This window comes from Mytilus trossulus, chromosome 12 (assembly GCF_036588685.1).
Source record: "Mytilus trossulus isolate FHL-02 chromosome 12, PNRI_Mtr1.1.1.hap1, whole genome shotgun sequence".
In the NCBI taxonomy this organism is placed as follows: Eukaryota; Metazoa; Mollusca; class Bivalvia; order Mytilida; family Mytilidae; genus Mytilus; species Mytilus trossulus.
Window position 1 is genome coordinate 39602555 of NC_086384.1, and position 26887 is coordinate 39629441.

Here is a 26887-nt window from a genome sequence, read left to right on the forward strand (position 1 = left end):
TTATTTATCTTTCAAAACCAGATTTGTCTTTATAATTATGTATTTATTTCACAAGATTACTTTTTCATGTAGTGAACTGTGATATAGTCAAAATGTTAATTTGGAATAGAATTTAGAATTTCAAAATAGACAAATACGAAGTTTCAAGTACGAAACAAATTCATTGAAAGCTATCATGACCAGACCAAATTCACTTGAAGAGAACAGACATACTGACAGCCAAACACACAACTTGGAGGACAGGAGGTGACCACAAAAACAAGACACTATAATGCCCACCCCTACTATTGTAGGCAGAAATATTATAACATCTTTTCAATCAGAGAACATAAATTTTAATTGTGTTAATATCAATGCATAAAAAATATATCAAACAGTGAATACATTTCATTTGGTGACATTTTCAATAACTGTGGATTCATTATTATTCATCGGATACCAAGTTTCTTGGTTTTCGTAGAAAACTGGAAACCACAAATTCTCATTAATAATTAGTTATAAATTTTCTATAAGAATGAATGCAAACCTTTGACAAAACCATGAAATCAAATACCCATGAAAATGCAAGTTTTCCTCAATCAACAAAAATTGGTACATACAAATATAAATGTGTAATTTGAAAAAAAATAAAAAAAAATTCTAACTATCTTTACTTTTTGAGTGAAACTTTAAATTTCACATTTATAAATGGAAATACAAAATAACCTGAAATTTTAGTAAGATGAATATACGATTGTGATAACTGTAAAGTTTTAGGACAATCCTAGTTGATTTGAAAAAGTCATAAACCTTATTAAAGGTGACTATCAAAAGTTTATTACGACATGAAAATTCCAACTTTTTCACTTTTTGAGGGAAAACTTTAAATTTCCCATTTATAAATGGAAATACAAAATTACCTGACATTTTAGTAAGATTAATATATAATTGTGATAACTGTAGAGCTTTTGGACAATCCTAGTTGATTTGAAAAAGTTATAAACATTATTAAAGTTGACAATCAAAAGTTTTTCACAACCTGAAAATACTAACTATTTTTACTTGTCGCATGAAACTTTGAATTTCACATTTATGAATGGAAATACAAAATTACCTGACATTTTAGTAAGATTAATATATAATTGTGATAACTGTAGAGTTTTAGGACAATCCTAGTTGATTTGAAAAAGTCATAAACATTATTAAAGTTGACTATCAAAAGTTTTTCACAACATGAAAATACTAACTATTTTTACTTGTCGCATGAAACTTTGAATTTCACATTTATGAATGGAAATACAAAATTACCTGACATTTTAGTAAAATTAATAAACGATTGTGATAACTGTAAAGTTTAAGGACAATCCTAGTTGATTTGAAAAAGTTATAAACATTATTAAAGTTGACTATCAAAAGTTTTTCACAACCTGAAAATACTAACTATTTTTACTTGTCGCATGAAACTTTGAATTTCACATTTATGAATGGAAATACAAAATTACCTGACATTTTAGTAAGATTAATATATAATTGTGATAACTGTAGAGTTTTAGGACAATTCTTGTTGATTTGAAAAAGTTATAAACATCATTAAAGTTGACTATCAAAAGTTTTTCACAACATGAAAATTCCAACTTTTTTACTTTTTGAGGGAAAACTTTAAATTTAACATTTATAAATGGAAATACAAAATAACCTGACATTTTAGTAAGATTAATATATAATTGTGATAACTGTAGAGTTTTATGACAATCCTAGTTGATTTGAAAAAGTCATAAACATTATTAAAGTTGACTATCAAAAGTTTTTCACAACATGAAAATACTAACTATTTTTACTTGTCGCATGAAACTTTGAATTTCACATTTATGAATGGAAATACAAAATTACCTGACATTTTAGTAAGATTAATATATAATTGTGATAACTGTAGAGTTTTAGGACAATTCTTGTTGATTTGAAAAAGTTATAAACATCATTAAAGTTGACTATCAAAAGTTTTTCACAACATGAAAATTCCAACTTTTTTACTTTTTGAGGGAAAACTTTAAATTTAACATTTATAAATGGAAATACAAAATAACCTGACATTTTAGTAAGATTAATATATAAATGTGATAACTGTAGAGTTTTATGACAATCCTAGTTGATTTGAAAAAGTCATAAACATTATTAAAGTTGACTATCAAAAGTTTTTCACAACATGAAAATACTAACTATTTTTACTTGTCGCATGAAACTTTGAATTTCACATTTATGAATGGAAATACAAAATTACCTGACATTTTAGTAAAATTAATAAACGATTGTGATAACTGTAAAGTTTAAGGACAATCCTAGTTGATTTGAAAAAGTTATAAACATCATTAAAGTTGATTATCAAAAGTTTATTACGACATGAAAATTCCAACTTTTTCACTTTTTGAGGGAAAACTTTAAATTTCCCATTTATAAATGGAAATACAAAATTACCTGACATTTTAGTAAGATAAATATATAGTTGTGATAACTGTAGAGCTTTTGGACAATCCTAGTTGATTTGAAAAAGTTATAAACATTATTAAAGTTGACAATCAAAAGTTTTTCACAACCTGAAAATACTAACTATTTTTACTTGTCGCATGAAACTTTGAATTTCACATTTATGAATGGAAATACAAAATTACCTGACATTTTAGTAAGATTAATATATAATTGTGATAACTTTAGAGTTTTATGACAATCTTAGTTGATTTGAAAAAGTCATAAACATTATTAAAGTTGACTATCAAAAGTTTTTCACAACATGAAAATACTAACTATTTTTACTTGTCGGGTGAAACTTTAAATTTCACATTTATAAATGGAAATACAAAATAACCTGACATTTTAGTAAGATTTATATATAATTGTGATAACTGTAGAGTTTTACGACAATCCTAGTTGATTTGAAAAAGTTATAAACATCATTAAAGTTGACTATCAAAAGTTTATTACGACATGAAAATTCCAACTTTTTCACTTTTTGAGGGAAAACTTTAAATTTCACATTTTATGAATGGAAATACAAAATAACCTAACATTTTAGTAAGATTAATATATAATTGTGATAACTGTAATGTTTTAGGACAATCCTAGTTGATTTGAAAAAATTATAAACATTATTTAATGACTATCATAAGTTTTTCACGACAAGAAAATTGTAATATATTACATTTCATGTATATGTACCAAGTTGCACTTTAAAAATGAAATATCTATCTACACTGTATCTATACTTATTGTATGGTTTTCTGTATTAATCTAGCACTCACAAAGTCTACATTATTTTTGGTAAATAGTTTTTTCATAATAACTGTTGTTTACATGTTCTTTCATTTTTTAAATTTAATTTCTGCTATACATAGCTTTAAATAAAATCATCATAAAAATAATACTTAACATGATTATTCCTAAATACAAAAAAAATAACTCTACTTTATGTATTTCCAATTACATTGTAAACATTCTACATTGATAAGGCACAATCATTTCAACCCCTCCAATTGACTTTGATCAATTTTTCCTTAAAATAAAATGACATAGAAACTATACACATATGAAATTATCAGAAGTGTAGTCATCAAAAGTCTGGATCTTTCCTCTTCAAAATGTTAACTTCAGCTTCTGTAGCAGCACATAATTCACCATATTTCACATGTGCAAAAAAACACCCAAGCGTCTTCTAGTGTGTACAAATTAGATGATTTTCAGCTATTCTGAAAAGATAATAATATGAAAAATATAGTAATATAAAGATAAACAACTGCCTTGTTTAAATGTTTGTAGAAATTTGTAGTTTAGTACCACTCCATGGTGAGTTTTGCAGCTTCTGATTCATGGATGGAAAGCCTAAAACATTCTTTTCATATGCTATTCTGAATGCATAATTACTGACATCATTGCATCACAGGAACAAAACTGCCAAATTTTCAGTCTTCTTTTTTTCTAATGTGTTTAATACAGCAATAATGTTCTGAAAGATAAATGATGATGTCCATTTCTGTAAATAAAAAGTTTTTCCTTCTCATCAGTCCATAAATGTGTGAATAAAATCCTAACGAATATCATAGAATATAATATGTCATATAAGAACATAATACAAACATTGTTTGACCAGTATAAATTGTTTGTGTTTTGTTATTATAGAAAGCATGTCATATGTGAACATAATACAAACATGGTTTGACCTGTATTAATTGTTTTCTTTGAGGATGCATGTCATATAAGAAAATAATACAGACATTGTTTTCCGGTATAAATACAAAGATTATGGGGATAATTATAGAGAGTGCGGTGATTGATAAATAAAGTAAGGTGATAGGGTTTTATTATGTGGAGATATACATAGAGACTGTGGGGGTAGATATAGAGAGTATGGGAATAGATATAGAGAGTGTGTGGTGATGGATATATAAAGTGTGGTGATGGATATATAAAGTGTGGTGATTGATAAATAAAGGGTGGTGATTGATAAATAAAGTAAGGTGATAGGGTTTTATTATGTGGAGATATACATCGAGACTGTGGGGATAGATATAGAGAGTGTGTGGTGATGGATATATAAAGTGTGGTGATTGATAAATAAAGTAAGGTGATAGGGTTTTATTATGTGGAGATATACATAGAGACTGTGGGGATAGATATAGAGAGTATGGGAATAGATATAGAGAGTGTGTGGTGATGGATATATAAAGTGTGGTGATTGATAAATAAAGTGTGGTGATTGATAAATAAAGTGTGGTGATTGATAAATAAAGTAAGGTGATAGGGTATTATAATGTGGAGATATACATAGAGACTGTGGGGATAGATATAGAGAGTATGGGAATAGATATAGAGAGTGTGTGGTGATGGATATATAAAGTGTGGTGATTGATAAATACAGTGTGGTGATTGATATATAAAGTGTGGTGATTGATAAATAAAGTAAGGTGATAGGGTTTTATTATGTGGAGATATACATAGACTGTGGGGATAGATATAGAGAGTATGGGAATAGATATAGAGAGTGTGTGGTGATGGATATATAAAGGGTGGTGATTGATAAATAAAGTGTGGTGATTGATATATAAAGTGTGGTGATTGATAAATAAAGTAAGGTGATAGGGTTTTATTATGTGGAGATATACATAGAGACTGTGGGGGTAGATATAGAGAGTATGGGAATAGATATAGAGAGTGTGTGGTGATGGATAAATAAAGTGTGGTGATTGATATATAAAGTAAGGTGATTGATAAATAAAGTAAGGTGATAGGGTTTTATTATGTGGAGATATACATAGAGACTGTTGGAGTAGATATAGAGAGTATGGGAATAGATATAGAGAGTGTGTGGTGATTGATATATAAAGTAAGGTGATTGATATATAAAGTGTGGTGATTGATAAATAAAGTAAGGTGATAGGGTTTTATTATGTGGAGATATACATAGAGACTGTGGGGATAGATATATAAAGTTTGGAGATAGATATATAAAGTGTTTTGACATACGAACAGTGAGGTGATAGATATATAAAGTGTGGTGATAGATATATATAGTGAGGTGATAGATATATAAAGTGTGGTGATAGATATATATAGTGTGGTGATAGATACATAAAGTGTGGTGATAGATACATAAAGTGTTGTGACATATGAACAGTGAGGTGATAGATGTATATAGTGTGGTGATAGATATATAAAGTGTGGTGATAGATATATAAAGTGTGGTGATAGATACATAAAGTGTTGTGACATATGAACAGTGAGGTGATACATATATAAAGTTTGGTGATATATATATGAAGTGTTGTAAAATATGAACAGTGAGGTGATAGATATATAAAGTGAGGTGATAGATACTTAAAGTGTAAGAAGCTTCTGTCCAAGTTTGGTAAAAATCTAGGATAGTTAATGAATCTAATAAATGTTTTGAAAACTTTAACTTTAACTGTATGTAATGTTAACTGGAAGAAAATCTAAGTCCATTTAAAAGTAAAATACAGACAAAATGGAGTTATTTTTTACAAAAATTACTTCTGGATACTATCTTATGATCATAAATAAACTTCTGTCTAAGTTTGGTACAAACCCAGGATAGTTTAAGAAAGTTATTAAAATTCTAAAAACTTTAACCACAGAGTGAATGTTATGTTTCCCTGGAGAAAAAACTAAGTCCATTTATAAGTAAAATACGGAAAAAATGGAATTTCATTTTTACAAAATTTACTTCTGGATACTATCTTATGATCATAAACAAGCTTCTGTCCAAATTTGGTAGAAATCCAGTATAGTTTAAGAAAGTTATTAAAATTACAAAAACTTAAATCACACAGTATAGCTGACTTATATAAATCCTGAAACCAAATTTCAGAAATCCTTGTATTGTAGTTCCTGAGAAAAATGTGACGAAAATTTTCAACTTGGCTATCATGTGTAAAATCATACAAGTTTTACTGGGATCGGAATACCTCTTTTATGTTTCCCGCTTAAAACAGTGCAAATATGAGTTATGTTTCTTTGATGAATACCCGGATGAAAGTGTAAACATGGCGCTTCTGTTTGTTGAAAATCGTGTCAAAATCAGAGGAAATTTACGGAAATTACGAGAATTTGAAATGAGGGGACATTTTTTTTGGAAAGAATATGGAAGAATTGAAGCCAAACTAGTATACTTTTTTGACATAAAATGTTGTTTTATGTACAAAACACTTGGAATGGACATTGTTCAGTGTGAGGAATTTGTACAGCCTCATAAATTTTTTGTCAAAATTTTGCCGTTTTGGGTTAAAAAAATTACGATTTGAGGTCAAAGAGCAGAATTTTAAGTATTTCACCAAAATAATGCCGAAAATTTGAAAATTTGATTATTTTTAATATGAAGAAAAAATTATCAAAACATGAAAAAAACTGTGAACACGTTACTGAATGAAATAAATACACAAATAACTACAAACAAGTTTGTATTGGCATTTATTATGAAAATCTCCCACTTGAGTAATAGTAGCCAGGGAAGCCATCGTCTCAGAGTAGCTTCTGTCTGGGCAGCAATCGGTGAAAGGGTTAAAGCTCCAATCTCAATGCATTGCACTATTACTTACCTCAGACATAAATATGTTTTCCATCTGTACTTTATTAGCAGTGATAGTCTCTGGGCAGTTAGACAGGGAACCATACTCCTTCACTAGACACCTGGCATTCAGGGCATGTAGGTAGATATGTTGTCCATCGGAAGCTGAAAGTATATTTACATATATTTTAGTTTCTAAATTCTAATCATGAACTGTTATTTCAATATTCTACAGCTTTACACCATCAAAACCAACCTGGTAAACGACCATCAGCAGCAAAAGACGAATATATAACATACCTCTTCTTATTATGGCAGGTCATAATAGAAAGTTTATATTCTACGGTCACCTTTCTTGATTAAGTCAATTATATTTATAATACACCAGATTGTCTGATTGACACATTTATTATGAAATCTTGAATCTTTTAATAAACAGAAATCTTTTTAAAAGCTTACATCTTTTTGCTGTGCACCATGCATTATGCAATTTTCAAATAATGTTTATAACAAATAAAACATACCTTGATAAAAGTAGAAAGCATTGTCATTGAACTGTCTCTTTTTACTCTGCTAGTCTTCAGTAACGACTGGCATCTCTAGATATTCAGCTGCTTCCTCAACTGGTAAGGAATCAGGAAGAACATCAACAGGTGGTGACTGTCTGGGGTCCTGTGTATTGAATGTTCCTGGTAAATAATTCATAATTCCATTTGATACCTGAAAAAAATACCTATAGATTATTGTTGATCATGTCAACGAGATTGATTTTCTTGCTTGAGGTGGGATGGTGAAAGTGAGAAAAGCTATAGAGTTGAGATGACCAATGATATTAATCTGTTTATCGCTATTTAACCTATGATGACCAATTTCATGTCAATTTCATTAGCAACGTCATATGCCTCCTTAGTTTCTAGCGAATAGCATGATATGAAAAATTCCCACAAAAAAAAGATCAAAGGAAAAATGCACAAAATAGCGATAATACAATTGATAATTTTCTTTCTGGTGAATTAAGATATCCAGAACAAAAATGAGCATTAAAGACAGCTGTACAGTACAGTGGGCTATAATAACTTCAATCCACTTCATTCTTGAACTCTGACAGATAATTGTCTCATTGTCAATCATACCGCATCTGCTTATACATGTAAATAGTGAAAGACCAGCAATAAACAGATCTCATAACACAGCAATATTAGAAAACAAGTAAGTTGTACATATCTACTGTTGTAAATATCTTTGGAACCATTTAAACATATTTCTATATTAGTTTTTGCTTAAAAAATTGTGTTAAACAATAAAATGAGAATGCCATGATAAAGAAAGTGATACTTAAATTGCCCTTTCATTTTTTGAATTCTCCCCAACAGTTTTAACTATTGGAGCCATGGTAGATATAATAAAGTATTTACCTTAGTAGATGGCAGCATTTTTGGTACAGACACAGCAGACTCTGGTATTTCTTCAGTTGAGAATTCTGATTCTGATCTACTGCTGCTGGTGTTACCTGGACCATCTGTTGTCTGCTGTCTTGTCTGGAATACAGTATTTAATTAAAAAGTTACATTGAGGAAGGTTAAAATGTATAGGGAGGCCTCTTTTCCTAAAATCTAATGTCAGATAGGTTGTGATAATTCAAGGATAACATTTATTCATTGCAGGGTTAACTAAAAGTGACCCAACTACTAAATGTTATTTTTGGAACAGCCCTTAGCAGATGTGTTGATTTGAATCTTTTGAAACTTCCTACCGCATGGGGCATTTTTGTTCCTTGAAACAGCTTCAATTTAGAAAATCACCTTTTTATATGAAAATTATCAAAGCAAAGCTGATTTGATACAACTCATGTCTTTGACTTTATTTATTTTTTGTTTTTCTTAATACCATTTATAAACAACAAACTTACATTCAGTAAATGGAGTGCACAATCTATAAAAGCAACTTCTGATGTCTGAAAAATTAAACAAGATCAATTGAATTATAACCATGCAGAATTCTATACCAATTTTTTTTAAACAGTCAGAGCTCAGACATTAATAAGTCTGAATCTGCTTTTGACTCATAATGGTCTTAATTTGTAAGTTTTAGGATTTGTCTCCCTTTAATGCAAGATAAAATACGACTTTAATAAGTCAAATATTGTTAAGCAAGAAATAATTGACCAGAATCAAAAAGTTGTAAATATAGACTCCTACAAGTCGATAAGTTACCAAAATTGGTTAACTTCAAGACCCACGCATATTTATAAAAAGGTCATGCATCTAAATCAAATAATGACAACATTGAAAGCCAATGGTTTGTATTCTAAAGAAAAATATGAATAAGAGTCTAAAAAATCGGAGATAATGTTAATTAACCTTACAATGCAACCACCTGGAACCACACTTAATGAGGTAAAACATCTGTGTTAAGTAAGGATGTTTAATTAGATAATTAAATATAGATAGCTCAAGTCCTTGTGAACTCTCAGACAGGTTTTTGCTGTCATAGGTTGTGTACTTTGGCCACCAAGTCAAATTAAGTTTTTTCATCAACATAAATAGACCTAAACAAGTCTGTCATTTTCTGACTAAGATAAGTCTAAAATTGAAAACACATTTTTATAATAAATACATGTTTTGACTTCTTTAAGTCAAAAACAGAAATGGACTCGCTTATGTCTGAGCTCTGACGGTTAAATAAGCTCACACTAGTGCTAGGGGCCAATTTGAACTAACAATTAGTTAGAGTTGTTTTTTCTCCCATATTAAATGTCTCACTGTGACTTCCAGATGAAGAACAGTAATAAAAACTATGTTCTTTTCTTATAACATGTATTTTGTTGTGTCTGTACTGATTTTGTGTCAGAGATGAATACCCCATATCCTTCTTTTTTCTATTATACTTCATATAATGCAAATTTAGCTAGATGCATATCTCATAGAAGAAACAACATATGCAATTTTTTGTTAGCAAATCTAATTAAGAAGAATCTATTCCGTTGTTCTTTTTTCAGGGAAGATTTCTTTGGAAAAAAATTAACTCAATTTCATCTGGGTGCACCTGTAATATGAAGTTCAGCAACTATTTTCAGAACAACAATAACATAAATCCATTAAATAACTGATATATTTACCTCTGCATCTTTAAGTTTATTCTGTAATGTCAATCTTTCTGGTTCTACAACAAACTTCTGAATATCTTCCTCTGACATGGATAACAACTTGAGGAAGTTTGTTTTGTTTACATCATCTAAATTAAGAGTTAAACAAAATAAAATTCCAATTACTAATAATTTTATCTTCTTGTTGACTCCTGTGACCTATATCACTCAATCTATTCTGGATAATTTATAATTGATTGGTTATTATAGCAGATTACACATGTATGCAATTTTTTCAGTAACAGTTCCCTTAAAATATGTTATCGCAGAATAATTATTTGATGTCATACAAGTGTAACTATTTGGAAGTAGATATATTCTAATCATTTCAGCTAAATATATGTCTTTTTTCAGACGTGGAAAGCACATGAGTAAAATTCTCTATGCAAAAAATACAACTCAGTTTTATAATGATTATATTGTGCAGTAATACTACACAACAGAGTTCTAAAATAAACCATAATTTTACCAAGCTCTTTGAAAAAACTGAAACCAAAGACCAATACCTTTATCGAGGCCAAGGTTCTCGTTCATGATTTGATCCTTGCTTCTATTAATGTATACTGTATTAAGTTGTATCTGAATGAACAACATGTACTATGATGATAAATTACTACCTGTGTAACTATGTATTTTTCCTTCCTTCTTCTCCCACACAGCTTTGGGCAAGGCATAAGTCATTCCTTTCTCTCTCCTCATCAGTGTCATTGTAACAGTCTCCCCTGTATTGTATTTATGAACCTCTTGTGTCACAACACTGTAAAAGAAGTTGAAGTATACTCTATATGTTCAAAACCTATGTCCAAACAATTTAAATGTTACATCTGTTAGATTCTTGTACAAGACAATAGCTTGATCTATTTTTTTTATCAAATATATATTCAACAAGAATATGTCCAAAGTACACGAATGCCCCATTCACTTTCATTGACCATGTTCAGTGGACCGTGAAATTGGGGTAAAAAATCTAATTTGATATTATAATTAAAAAGATCATATCATAGGGAACATGTGTATTAAGTTTCAAGTTCATTGAACTTCAACTTCTTCAAAAACTACCTTGACCAAAAACTTTAACCTGAAACTCTCACTATCAATTTCTATGTTTAATAGACCGTAAAATTGGGTTCAAAAATTAGTTTGGCATTAAAATTAGATATTAAAAATTCAGCAAATCAAATGATATTTTACCATATCAACAAACTGTTATAAAAAGCCCATGCTAACTTGCAAACATATATAAAAGCTGATTTAAAAAGAGGGACAAAAGATATTATAGGGACAGACAAACTCATAAATTGAAAATAAACTGACAAAGCCTAGCTAAAAATTAAAAAGACAAACAATATTAATAGAACACATGACAAAACATTGAAAACTAAAGAATAAGCAACACAAACCCTAACACAAACTAGGGGTGATCTCAGATGCTTCTGAAGGGTAAGCAGATCCTACTCCACATAAATTTCTAACGTATGGATACACAAATAGTTAATAAACAAAAAAAATAATATGAAATAGATCTATATAATACAGTATAAATCCCCCATTTATCAAAACCATGCCTCGCTAGTTGTTATGGACATCTGACCTGTAAAATACAGTATAAAAACACCATTTATCAAAACCATGCCTCGCTAGTTGTTATGGACACCTGACCAGTAAAATAAAGTAAAAAAACACCATTTATTTCAAACATGCCTCGCTAGTTGTTATGGACATTTGACCTGTAAAATACAGTATAAAAACACCATTTATCAAAACCATGCCTTGCTAGTTGTCATGGACATCTGACCAGTAAAATAAAGTATCAAAACACCATTTATCAAAAACCAGCCTTGCTAGTTGTCATGGACATCTGACCTGTAAAATACAGTATAAAAACACCATTTATCAAAACCATGCCTCGCTAGTTGTTATGGACATCTGACCTGTAAAATACAGTATAAAAACACCATTTATCAAAAACCAGCCTCGCTAGTTGTCATGGACATCTGACCAGTAAAATAAAGTATCAAAACATTATTTATCAAAAACCAGCCTTGCTAGTTGTCATGGACATCTGACCTGTAAAATACAGTATAAAAACACCATTTATCAAAAACCAGCCTCGCTAGTTGTCATGGACATCTGACCTGTAAAATACAGTATAAAAACACAATATATCAAAAACCAGCCTCGCTAGTTGTCATGGACATCTGACCTGTAAAATAAAGTATAAAAACACTATTTATATAAAATATGCCTGGCTAGTTGTTATGGACATCTGACCTGTAAAATACAGTACAAAAACACCATTTATCAAAACCATGCCTTGCTAGTTGTCATGGACATCTGACCAGTAAAATAAAGTATCAAAACACCATTTATCAAAAACCAGCCTTGCTAGTTGTCATGGACATCTGACCTGTAAAATACAGTATAAAAACACCATTTATCAAAACCATGCCTCGCTAGTTGTTATGGACATCTGACCTGTAAAATAAAGTATAAAAACACCATTTATCAAAAACCAGCCTTGCTAGTTGTCATGGACATCTGACCTGTAAAATACAGTATAAAAACACCTTTTATCAAAACCATGCCTCGCTAGTTGTTATGGACATCTGACCTGTAAAATACAGTATAAAAACACCATTTATCAAAACCATGCCTCGCTAGTTGTTATGGACATCTGACCTGTAAAATACAGTATAAAAACACCATTTATCAAAAACCAGCCTCGCTAGTTGTCATGGACATCTGACCAGTAAAATAAAGTATCAAAACATTATTTATCAAAAACCAGCCTTGCTAGTTGTCATGGACATCTGACCTGTAAAATACAGTATAAAAACACCATTTATCAAAACCATGCCTCGCTAGTTGTTATGGACATCTGACCTGTAAAATACAGTATAAAAACACAATTTATCAAAAACCAGCCTCGCTAGTTGTCATGGACATCTGACCAGTAAAATAAAGTATCAAAACATTATTTATCAAAAACCAGCCTTGCTAGTTGTCATGGACATCTGACCTGTAAAATACAGTATAAAAACACCATTTATCAAAACCATGCCTCGCTAGTTGTTATGGACATCTGACCTGTAAAATTCAGTATAAAAACACCATTTATCAAAAACCAGCTTGGTTAGTTGTCATGGACATGTGACCTGTAAAATAAAGTATAAAAACACTATTTATATAAAATATGCCTGGCTAGTTGTTATGGACATCTGACCTGTAAAATACAGTACAAAAACACCTTTTATCAAAACCAGCCTCGCTAGTTGTCATGGACATCTGACCAGTAAAATAAAGTATAAAAACACCATTTATCAAAATCCAGCCTCGCTAGTTGTTATGGACACCTAACCAGTAAAATAAAGTAAAAAAACACCATTTATTTAAAACATGCCTCGCTAGTTGTTATGGACATTTGACCTGTAAAATACAGTATAAAAACACCATTTATCAAAACCATGCCTTGCTAGTTGTCATGGACATCTGACCTGTAAAATACAGTATAAAAACACCATATATCAAAAACCAGCCTCGCTAGTTGTCATGGACATCTGACCTGTAAAATAAAGTATAAAAACACTATTTATATAAAATATGCCTGGCTAGTTGTTATGGACATCTGACCTGTAAAATACAGTACAAAAACACCATTTATCAAAACCATGCCTTGCTAGTTGTCATGGACATCTGACCAGTAAAATAAAGTATCAAAACACCATTTATCAAAAACCAGCCTTGCTAGTTGTCATGGACATCTGACCTGTAAAATACAGTATAAAAACACCATTTATCAAAACCATGCCTCGCTAGTTGTTATGGACATCTGACCTGTAAAATAAAGTATAAAAACACCATTTATCAAAAACCAGCCTTGCTAGTTGTCATGGACATCTGACCTGTAAAATACAGTATAAAAACACCTTTTATCAAAACCATGCCTCGCTAGTTGTTATGGACATCTGACCTGTAAAATACAGTATAAAAATACCATTGATCAAAACCATGCCTCGCTAGTTGTTATGGACATCTGACCTGTAAAATACAGTATAAAAACACCTTTTATCAAAAACCAGCCTCGCTAGTTGTCATGGACATCTGACCAGTAAAATAAAGTATCAAAACATTATTTATCAAAAACCAGCCTTGCTAGTTGTCATGGACATCTGACCTGTAAAATACAGTATAAAAACACCATTTATCAAAAACCAGCCTCGCTAGTTGTCATGGACATCTGACCAGTAAAATAAAGTATAAAAACACCATTTATCAAAAACCAGCCTTGCTAGTTGTCATGGACATCTGACCTGTAAAATACAGTATAAAAACACCTTTTATCAAAACCATGCCTGGCTAGTTGTTATGGACATCTGACCTGTAAAATACAGTATAAAAACACAATTTATCAAAAACCAGCCTCGCTAGTTGTCATGGACATCTGACCAGTAAAATAAAGTATCAAAACATTATTTATCAAAAACCAGCCTTGCTAGTTGTCATGGACATCTGACCTGTAAAATACAGTATAAAAACACCATTTATCAAAACCATGCCTCGCTAGTTGTTATGGACATCTGACCTGTAAAATACAGTATAAAAACACCATTTATCAAAAACCAGCCTCGCTAGTTGTCATGGACATCTGACCTGTAAAATAAAGTATAAAAACACTATTTATATAAAATATGCCTGGCTAGTTGTTATGGACATCTGACCTGTAAAATACAGTACAAAAACACCTTTTATCAAAACCAGCCTTGCTAGTTGTCATGGACATCTGACCAGTAAAATAAAGTATAAAAACACCATTTATCAAAATCCAGCCTCGCTAGTTGTTATGGACACCTGACCAGTAAAATAAAGTAAAAAAACACCATTTATTTAAAACATGCCTCGCTAGTTGTTATGGACATTTGACCTGTAAAATACAGTATAAAAACACCATTTATCAAAACCAAGCCTTGCTAGTTGTCATGGACATCTGACCAGTAAAATAAAGTATCAAAACACCATTTATCAAAAACCAGCCTTGCTAGTTGTCATGGACATCTGACCTGTAAAATACAGTATAAAAACACCTTTTATCAAAACCATGCCTCGCTAGTTGTTATGGACATCTGACCTGTAAAATACAGTATAAAAACACCATTTATCAAAAACCAGCCTCGCTAGTTGTCATGGACATCTGACCAGTAAAATAAAGTATCAAAACATTATTTATCAAAAACCAGCCTTGCTAGTTGTCATGGACATCTGACCTGTAAAATACAGTATAAAAACACCATTTATCAAAAACCAGCCTCGCTAGTTGTCATGGACATCTGACCTGTAAAATACAGTATAAAAACACCATTTATCAAAAACCAGCCTTGATAGTTGTCATGGACATCTGACCTGTAAAATAAAGTATAAAAACACTATTTATATAAAATATGCCTGGCTAGTTGTTATGGACATCTGACCTGTAAAATACAGTATAAAAACACCATTTATCAAAAACCAGCCTCGCTAGTTGTCATGGACATCTGACCAGTAAAATAAAGTATAAAAACACTATTTATATAAAATATGCCTGGCTAGTTGTTATGGACATCTGACCTGTAAAATACAGTACAAAAACACCTTTTATCAAAACCAGCCTCGCTAGTTGTCATGGACATCTGACCAGTAAAATAAAGTATAAAAACACCATTTATCAAAATCCAGCCTCGCTAGTTGTTATGGACACCTAACCAGTAAAATAAAGTAAAAAAACACCATTTATTTAAAACATGCCTCGCTAGTTGTTATGGACATTTGACCTGTAAAATACAGTATAAAAACACCATTTATCAAAACCATGCCTTGCTAGTTGTCATGGACATCTGACCTGTAAAATACAGTATAAAAACACCATATATCAAAAACCAGCCTCGCTAGTTGTCATGGACATCTGACCTGTAAAATAAAGTATAAAAACACTATTTATATAAAATATGCCTGGCTAGTTGTTATGGACATCTGACCTGTAAAATACAGTACAAAAACACCATTTATCAAAACCATGCCTTGCTAGTTGTCATGGACATCTGACCAGTAAAATAAAGTATCAAAACACCATTTATCAAAAACCAGCCTTGCTAGTTGTCATGGACATCTGACCTGTAAAATACAGTATAAAAACACCATTTATCAAAACCATGCCTCGCTAGTTGTTATGGACATCTGACCTGTAAAATAAAGTATTAAAACACCATTTATCAAAAACCAGCCTTGCTAGTTGTCATGGACATCTGACCTGTAAAATACAGTATAAAAACACCTTTTATCAAAACCATGCCTCGCTAGTTGTTATGGACATCTGACCTGTAAAATACAGTATAAAAATACCATTGATCAAAACCATGCCTCGCTAGTTGTTATGGACATCTGACCTGTAAAATACAGTATAAAAACACCTTTTATCAAAAACCAGCCTCGCTAGTTGTCATGGACATCTGACCAGTAAAATAAAGTATCAAAACATTATTTATCAAAAACCAGCCTTGCTAGTTGTCATGGACATCTGACCTGTAAAATACAGTATAAAAACACCATTTATCAAAAACCAGCCTCGCTAGTTGTCATGGACATCTGACCAGTAAAATAAAGTATAAAAACACCATTTATCAAAAACCAGCCTTGCTAGTTGTCATGGACATCTGACCTGTAAAATACAGTATAAAAACACCTTTTATCAAAACCATGCCTCGCTAGTTGTTATGGACATCTGACCTGTAAAATACAGTATAAAAACACAATTTATCAAAAACCAGCCTCGCTAGTTGTCATGGACATCTGACCAGTAAAATAAAGTATCAAAACATTATTTATCAAAAACCAGCCTTGCTAGTTGTCATGGACATCTGACCTGTAAAATACAGTATAAAAACACCATTTATCAAAACCATGCCTCGCTAGTTGTTATGGACATCTGACCTGTAAAATACAGTATAAAAACACCATTTATCAAAAACCAGCCTCGCTAGTTGTCATGGACATCTGACCAGTAAAATAAAGTATAAAAACACCATTTATCAAAAACCAGCCTTGCTAGTTGTCATGGACATCTGACCTGTAAAATACAGTATAAAAACACCTTTTATCAAAACCATGCCTGGCTAGTTGTTATGGACATCTGACCTGTAAAATACAGTATAAAAACACAATTTATCAAAAACCAGCCTCGCTAGTTGTCATGGACATCTGACCAGTAAAATAAAGTATCAAAACATTATTTATCAAAAACCAGCCTTGCTAGTTGTCATGGACATCTGACCTGTAAAATACAGTATAAAAACACCATTTATCAAAACCATGCCTCGCTAGTTGTTATGGACATCTGACCTGTAAAATACAGTATAAAAACACCATTTATCAAAAACCAGCCTCGCTAGTTGTCATGGACATCTGACCTGTAAAATAAAGTATAAAAACACTATTTATATAAAATATGCCTGGCTAGTTGTTATGGACATCTGACCTGTAAAATACAGTACAAAAACACCTTTTATCAAAACCAGCCTTGCTAGTTGTCATGGACATCTGACCAGTAAAATAAAGTATAAAAACACCATTTATCAAAATCCAGCCTCGCTAGTTGTTATGGACACCTGACCAGTAAAATAAAGTAAAAAAACACCATTTATTTAAAACATGCCTCGCTAGTTGTTATGGACATTTGACCTGTAAAATACAGTATAAAAACACCATTTATCAAAACCAAGCCTTGCTAGTTGTCATGGACATCTGACCAGTAAAATAAAGTATCAAAACACCATTTATCAAAAACCAGCCTTGCTAGTTGTCATGGACATCTGACCTGTAAAATACAGTATAAAAACACCTTTTATCAAAACCATGCCTCGCTAGTTGTTATGGACATCTGACCTGTAAAATACAGTATAAAAACACAATTTATCAAAAACCAGCCTCGCTAGTTGTCATGGACATCTGACCAGTAAAATAAAGTATCAAAACATTATTTATCAAAAACCAGCCTTGCTAGTTGTCATGGACATCTGACCTGTAAAATACAGTATAAAAACACCATTTATCAAAACCATGCCTCGCTAGTTGTTATGGACATCTGACCTGTAAAATACAGTATAAAAACACCATTTATCAAAAACCAGCCTCGCTAGTTGTCATGGACATCTGACCTGTAAAATAAAGTATAAAAACACTATTTATATAAAATATGCCTGGCTAGTTGTTATGGACATCTGACCTGTAAAATACAGTACAAAAACACCTTTTATCAAAACCAGCCTTGCTAGTTGTCATGGACATCTGACCAGTAAAATAAAGTATAAAAACACCATTTATCAAAATCCAGCCTCGCTAGTTGTTATGGACACCTGACCAGTAAAATAAAGTAAAAAAACACCATTTATTTAAAACATGCCTCGCTAGTTGTTATGGACATTTGACCTGTAAAATACAGTATAAAAACACCATTTATCAAAACCAAGCCTTGCTAGTTGTCATGGACATCTGACCAGTAAAATAAAGTATCAAAACACCATTTATCAAAAACCAGCCTTGCTAGTTGTCATGGACATCTGACCTGTAAAATACAGTATAAAAACACCTTTTATCAAAACCATGCCTCGCTAGTTGTTATGGACATCTGACCTGTAAAATACAGTATAAAAACACCATTTATCAAAAACCAGCCTCGCTAGTTGTCATGGACATCTGACCAGTAAAATAAAGTATCAAAACATTATTTATCAAAAACCAGCCTTGCTAGTTGTCATGGACATCTGACCTGTAAAATACAGTATAAAAACACCATTTATCAAAAACCAGCCTCGCTAGTTGTCATGGACATCTGACCTGTAAAATACAGTATAAAAACACCATTTATCAAAAACCAGCCTTGATAGTTGTCATGGACATCTGACCTGTAAAATAAAGTATAAAAACACTATTTATATAAAATATGCCTGGCTAGTTGTTATGGACATCTGACCTGTAAAATACAGTATAAAAACACCATTTATCAAAAACCAGCCTCGCTAGTTGTCATGGACATCTGACCAGTAAAATAAAGTATCAAAACATTATTTATCAAAAACCAGCCTTGCTAGTTGTCATGGACATCTGACCTGTAAAATACAGTATAAAAACACCTTTTATCAAAACCATGCCTCGCTAGTTGTTATGGACATCTGACCTGTAAAATACAGTATAAAAACACCATTTATCAAAAACCAGCCTCGCTAGTTGTCATGGACATCTGACCAGTAAAATAAAGTATCAAAACATTATTTATCAAAAACCAGCCTTGCTAGTTGTCATGGACATCTGACCTGTAAAATACAGTATAAAAACACCATTTATCAAAAACCAGCCTCGCTAGTTGTCATGGACATATGACCTGTAAAATACAGTATAAAAACACCATTTATCAAAAACCAGCCTTGATAGTTGTCATGGACATCTGACCTGTAAAATAAAGTATAAAAACACTATTTATATAAAATATGCCTGGCTAGTTGTTATGGACATCTGACCTGTAAAATACAGTATAAAAACACCATTTATCAAAAACCAGCCTCGCTAGTTGTCATGGACATCTGACCAGTAAAATAAAGTATAAAAACACTATTTATATAAAATATGCCTGGCTAGTTGTTATGGACATCTGACCTGTAAAATACAGTACAAAAACACCTTTTATCAAAACCAGCCTCGCTAGTTGTCATGGACATCTGACCAGTAAAATAAAGTATAAAAACACCATTTATCAAAATCCAGCCTCGCTAGTTGTTATGGACACCTAACCAGTAAAATAAAGTAAAAAAACACCATTTATTTAAAACATGCCTCGCTAGTTGTTATGGACATTTGACCTGTAAAATACAGTATAAAAACACCATTTATCAAAACCATGCCTTGCTAGTTGTCATGGACATCTGACCTGTAAAATACAGTATAAAAACACCATATATCAAAAACCAGCCTCGCTAGTTGTCATGGACATCTGACCTGTAAAATAAAGTATAAAAACACTATTTATATAAAATATGCCTGGCTAGTTGTTATGGACATCTGACCTGTAAAATACAGTACAAAAACACCATTTATCAAAACCATGCCTTGCTAGTTGTCATGGACATCTGACCAGTAAAATAAAGTATCAAAACACCATTTATCAAAAACCAGCCTTGCTAGTTGTCATGGACATCTGACCTGTAAAATACAGTATAAAAACACCATTTATCAAAACCATGCCTCGCTAGTTGTTATGGACATCTGACCTGTAAAATAAAGTATTAAAACACCATTTATCAAAAACCAGCCTTGCTAGTTGTCATGGACATCTGACCTGTAAAATACAGTATAAAAACACCTTTTATCAAAACCATGCCTCGCTAGTTGTTATGGACATCTGACCTGTAAAATACAGTATAAAAATACCATTGATCAAAACCATGCCTCGCTAGTTGTTATGGACATCTGACCTGTAAAATACAGTATAAAAACACCTTTTATCAAAAACCAGCCTCGCTAGTTGTCATGGACATCTGACCAGTAAAATAAAGTATCAAAACATTATTTATCAAAAACCAGCCTTGCTAGTTGTCATGGACATCTGACCTGTAAAATACAGTATAAAAACACCATTTATCAAAAACCAGCCTCGCTAGTTGTCATGGACATCTGACCAGTAAAATAAAGTATAAAAACACCATTTATCAAAAACCAGCCTTGCTAGTTGTCATGGACATCTGACCTGTAAAATACAGTATAAAAACACCTTTTATCAAAACCATGCCTCGCTAGTTGTTATGGACATCTGACCTGTAAAATACAGTATAAAAACACAATTTATCAAAAACCAGCCTCGCTAGTTGTCATGGACATCTGACCAGTAAAATAAAGTATCAAAACATTATTTATCAAAAACCAGCCTTGCTAGTTGTCATGGACATCTGACCTGTAAAATACAGTATAAAAACACCATTTATCAAAACCATGCCTCGCTAGTTGTTATGGACATCTGACCTGTAAAATACAGTATAAAAACACCATTTATCAAAAACCAGCCTCGCTAGTTGTCATGGACATCTGACCTGTAAAATAAAGTATAAAAACACTATTTATATAAAATATGCCTGGCTAGTTGTTATGGACATCTGACCTGTAAAATACAGTACAAAAACACCTTTTATCAAAACCAGCCTTGCTAGTTGTCATGGACATCTGACCAGTAAAATAAAGTATAAAAACACCATTTATCAAAATCCAGCCTCGCTAGTTGTTATGGACACCTGACCAGTAAAATAAAGTAAAAAAACACCATTTATTTAAAACATGCCTCGCTAGTTGTTATGGACATTTGACCTGTAAAATACAGTATAAAAACACCATTTATCAAAACCAAGCCTTGCTAGTTGTCATGGACATCTGACCAGTAAAATAAAGTATCAAAACACCATTTATCAAAAACCAGCCTTGCTAGTTGTCATGGACATCTGACCTGTAAAATACAGTATAAAAACACCTTTTATCAAAACCATGCCTCGCTAGTTGTTATGGACATCTGACCTGTAAAATACAGTATAAAAACACCATTTATCAAAAACCAGCCTCGCTAGTTGTCATGGACATCTGACCAGTAAAATAAAGTATCAAAACATTATTTATCAAAAACCAGCCTTGCTAGTTGTCATGGACATCTGACCTGTAAAATACAGTATAAAAACACCATTTATCAAAAACCAGCCTCGCTAGTTGTCATGGACATCTGACCTGTAAAATACAGTATAAAAACACCATTTATCAAAAACCAGCCTTGATAGTTGTCATGGACATCTGACCTGTAAAATAAAGTATAAAAACACTATTTATATAAAATATGCCTGGCTAGTTGTTATGGACATCTGACCTGTAAAATACAGTATAAAAACACCATTTATCAAAAACCAGCCTCGCTAGTTGTCATGGACATCTGACCAGTAAAATAAAGTATCAAAACATTATTTATCAAAAACCAGCCTTGCTAGTTGTCATGGACATCTGACCTGTAAAATACAGTATAAAAACACCTTTTATCAAAACCATGCCTCGCTAGTTGTTATGGACATCTGACCTGTAAAATACAGTATAAAAACACCATTTATCAAAAACCAGCCTCGCTAGTTGTCATGGACATCTGACCAGTAAAATAAAGTATCAAAACATTATTTATCAAAAACCAGCCTTGCTAGTTGTCATGGACATCTGACCTGTAAAATACAGTATAAAACACCTTTTATCAAAACCAGCCTCGCTAGTTGTCATGGACATCTGACCAGTAAAATAAAGTATAAAAACACCATTTATCAAAATCCAGCCTCGCTAGTTGTTATGGACATCTGACCAGTAAAATAAAGTAAAAAAACACCATTTATTAAAAACATGCCTCGCTAGTTGTTATGGACATTTGACCTGTAAAATACAGTATAAAAACACCATTTATCAAAAACCAGCCTCGCTAGTTGTCATGGACATCTGACCAGTAAAATGAAGTATCAAAACATTATTTATCAAAAACCAGCCTTGCTAGTTGTCTTGGACATCTGACCTGTAAAATACAGTATAAAAACACCATTTATCAAAACCATGCCTCGCTAGTTGTTATGGACATCTGACTAGTAAAATAAAGTATAAAAACACCATTTATCAGAACCATGCCTCGCTAGTCGTCATGGACATCTGACCTGAAAAATACAGTATAAAAACACCATTTTTCAAAACCATGCCTTGCTAGTTGTCATGGACATCTGACCAGTAAAATAAAGTATCAAATCACCATTTATCAAAAAACAGCCTCGCTAGTTGTCATGGACATCTGACCTGTAAAATACAATATAAAAACACCATTTATCAAAACCATGCCTCGCTAGTTGTTATGGGCATCTGACCTGTAAAATACAGTATAAAAACACCATTTATCAAAAACCAGCCTCGCTAGTTGTCATGGACATCTGACCAGTAAAATAAAGTATCAAAACATTATTTTTCAAAAACCAGCCTTGCTAGTTGTCATGGGCATCTGACCTGTAAAATACAGTATAAAAACACCATTTATCAAAACCATGCCTCGCTAGTTGTTATGGACATCTGACCTGTAAAATACAGTATAAAAACACCATTTATCAAAACCATGCCTTGCTAGTTGTTATGGACATCTGACCTGTAAAATACAATATAAAAACACTATTTATCAAAAACCAGCCTCGCTAGTTGTCATGGACACCTGACCTGTTATATACAATAGTAAAAAAAAACATTTATCAAAAACATGCCTCGGTAGTTGTAATAGGCATCTGACCTATATTGTTACATTGTATATACAGGCAACCCAATTGATAAGGAACATGCCTCTCTAGTTGTTGTGGACATCCTAAATAAAGAATGAAACACCATTAATAAAAAACATACCTCAGTAGTTGTCATGGACATCTGATCTCCAAAATAAAGTTCAAAAACATTTATCAAGAACATGTCCGGCTTGTAGTTGTTAACATCTAACCTCTTACATGCAGTGTATATCCCTATTTGACAAGATCACGTCTGGCTTGTATTCGTTTACATCTGACCTCTTACATGCAGCATATATCTCCATTTGTCAAGACCATGTCTCAGTAGGTGTGTTGGAATCTGACCTCCTAAATAAAGTTTAAAAACATTGTTAATCAAGAACATGTCTAGCTAGTTGTCATAGACATCTGATCTCCTTAATTTTTAAGCTAAATACAGTATATACACCCTATTTAGGAAAAATATGCCTGGGTTGTTGTCCACCTAAAAGGTGTAACAAGATTGCTTCCCTGAGCAAATGTGGAAGGTACTTAGTTAGGCATTAGTGGTTGAGCTAAGGAAGTACTGCTTTAGCTCAGTCAGTTAATGTGCTGCCTTGTGATACAGAAGTTCCAGGGTTGTGTCCCGGTGAAGGCAAGCATTTTTTAACACAAATTCATGTTGTTACATCAGTATAAAAAAAAACTTTTATTTCCAACATGTAGTGTTTCCTACAGATGGTTTTGGCGTGTAATGGCGCCCTGCTGCGATTTCTCGACGCCCTGCCTTTTTCAGGAAATAAATTTGGCGCCCTGCCCTAATTTTGTCGAAATTTCTGACGCCATGCCTTTATCGTCATAATTAACAACCGGTACTAAAAGACATATTTTATGAATACCGCTTGAGTTATTTCTCTTCAAACGTAAACAAAAGTTCACTAGGACCCCATTTTGTAATCGATTTCGTAATCAGCTGATTAGCAAACTGCAATAGATTGAATAGTGAATACAGTTACTAATCATGCCATCAACAAATCGGATGAAGCGAAAACGGGACGAAGAAATTGAGAAACAGGCCGCAAAATGCAGAAAGCTTTTATCATTTTTTTCAAAGGTTTGTAGATTGTTATTACAAAATGTCTCAGTTCTGACCTCCTAAATACAGTGTAAAAAGCAAACCAGGCCTTGTTAGTTTTCAGATTTATGTGGCCATTCCGTATTTAGCCAAATTTTACCCATCTCCCTTGCCTTTCGATACCCCTGTGAAGGCTTTTCTTTTCCTTCAATTGTAAGCCCAGACGGTCAACGATTCAACACGTCTTGTAAGACAGATGTCCATACATGTATGCAACTGCAAGTTTTGGGGACGAGAAATTTTAAAATGAAATTCATGGCACCATGATCTCCGGTTATCTAAGTTGGCGCCCAATAACTAAAACCTTTCTTTGAATACATGTTATCTTCATACAATGACTGAGAAGTTGTGTCCATGTTACTTAATCATCTATTGTTGTCTAAACACATCTTTTCAAATGTACAACTTTTCCCCGCTTCAAACTGTTTCGCCATTTTGTGTGCTCTTTGATAAAAATTATGTTTCAGTCCCGTATACTGTAGTCTTATTCTATCTCCAACAAAAAAGAGTTCAGAAAGTAGGCGTGTTTTATTTCAAGTAGGCGGGACCAAAAACCTGCCTCAGTAGTTGCCGGCCTCACTAGTTCCGAAATAGTGCTCTCCATTTTATTCTGAATGGAAGACAACTCGCCCTACTACCAATTCGGCCCTTCACTGTGGTTTACCAAATCGCCCAAATTATGAAATAGATCAAATTCCGATAATATCAATATAAACGTCTGTCAACTCGCCCCTCTTATGAAAAGCTCATCTCCTAGAATACAAAAATTGGAATATTTTATAGAATATGATTATGATTGAAATTGAATGTTTCTTAATTATAGTTCATTTCTTTGAATAAATTTGTAGCTATCTAGTTATTAATTATGCAGTTTTAGAATTTATTGGAGGATACATTTATCCTCTTATCTATTAAAACAGAGACATCAATGTTTGTAACATTTCGTATATAACATCGTAAGTCAGAGAAATGCTGATACTATAGGTATTTCTGTTTGCTTTGATTCGCCGACAAAACTTGAAAGATGTACATGTCGTACATGTATATATGTTTATGTGTTAAGAATCATATTAATGTATGGTGTATTGTTGTCATTATGTCCCGTCAAGGGGCCCTTAATTGGAAAATTAAGAACTTTGAACTGGATTAGAATGGCCTACAGGCCATTTCGCGTTTTTGCGTTTTCGCCCTTAATATTCTATAGGGTGAAAACGCGAAATTGCGAAGTCGAAAACACGAAAATTCGAATTCGAAAACGCAAAAACGCGAAATATGTTTTCTTTCCGAATTCGCAATTTCGCGTTTCCGTGATTTCGCGGTTTCACATTTTCGCATTTCCGTGAATTCGCGGTTTCGCATTTCAGCAATAGGAATGCTGATATAGGAATGCTGATATATATTAAAAGTAAACAAGAAATCACTATAGTGTAAAACCATTCCAACGAGAAAACCAACGGTCTTATCAATATAAAAAACGAGAAACGAGCAACACTTATGAACCACATAAACAAACGACAACTTATGAACATCAGATTCCTGTAATAATGCACATGCATTAAGAAGAGCTTTGTGTTATATGAAGCATACAAAATACCTTGTAAAGATTGTTGGGCGGAATCAAGACCGAATGATTTAAATAATATTTAAAAAAAATCAAATTATGACATCAATTAAATTTTTGCATCACTAGCACAACATGTACAATGATTATGAGATATATTAGGAAGTTGTATATGAATGCCATTGAGACGACTCTCCATCCAAGTCTCAATTTAAAGTAAACAATTATAGATAGGTTAAAGTACGGCCTTCTACACAGACCATTGGCTCACACCGTCTAACAAGCTTTAAAGGGCCTTCAAAAGGACCAGTATAAACGACAACCACTGAACACCAGGTTTCTAACTTAGGACCGGTGCAAACAAATGCAGCGGGTTTAAACGTTTTAACCTTCACCCAACCTGAGACAGTGGTGTATGTTGTTTTAGGCCAGTATGATTTGTAAGTCCATTAATTGTGATTAAAAAGGGGAGGGGTGAGATCTTAAAAAACAAGTTTGATTCCGTCATATATTCAACGGGAACAAGGAAGCAACAAAACCTAGGGTTCTGAATGGTTAAGTTGATAATGAGTTACAACTCAGAAGTTTTACTTAGTAACCGTACGGACTTCAACAATGGGGAAAACTCATGCTCATTTACTGACGGCTATGATATCATCCGTAAAAGGCCCCGACAGGAAAC

The 26887-nt window shown here is 32.4% G+C and overlaps 1 protein-coding gene across 6 annotated transcripts; it reads right to left on the reverse strand.

Annotated features, from left to right (window-relative positions):
• Positions 1 to 312: 312 nt before the first annotated feature.
• On the reverse strand, positions 313 to 25187 carry LOC134692050 (E3 ubiquitin-protein ligase RNF10-like). Of its 6 annotated transcripts, none has more exons than XM_063552407.1 (9): positions 25006 to 25187; positions 23750 to 23878; positions 10811 to 10950; positions 10167 to 10282; positions 8958 to 9002; positions 8464 to 8586; positions 7573 to 7768; positions 7080 to 7213; positions 313 to 3716 (listed from the first exon to the last, which is right to left on the reverse strand). In XM_063552407.1, exons 2-7 carry the CDS (start codon positions 23833 to 23835, stop codon positions 7622 to 7624), a joined length of 657 nt encoding a protein of 218 aa, XP_063408477.1. In that variant the 5' UTR covers positions 23836 to 23878; positions 25006 to 25187; the 3' UTR covers positions 313 to 3716; positions 7080 to 7213; positions 7573 to 7621. The 6 variants fall into 6 exon arrangements, with proteins under 6 accessions (XP_063408477.1, XP_063408475.1, XP_063408480.1 ...); XM_063552405.1 differs by having other exon boundaries at positions 24978 to 25186; XM_063552410.1 differs by having other exon boundaries at positions 23652 to 23878; positions 24978 to 25182.
• Between the last annotated feature and the right edge of the window lie 1700 nt (positions 25188 to 26887).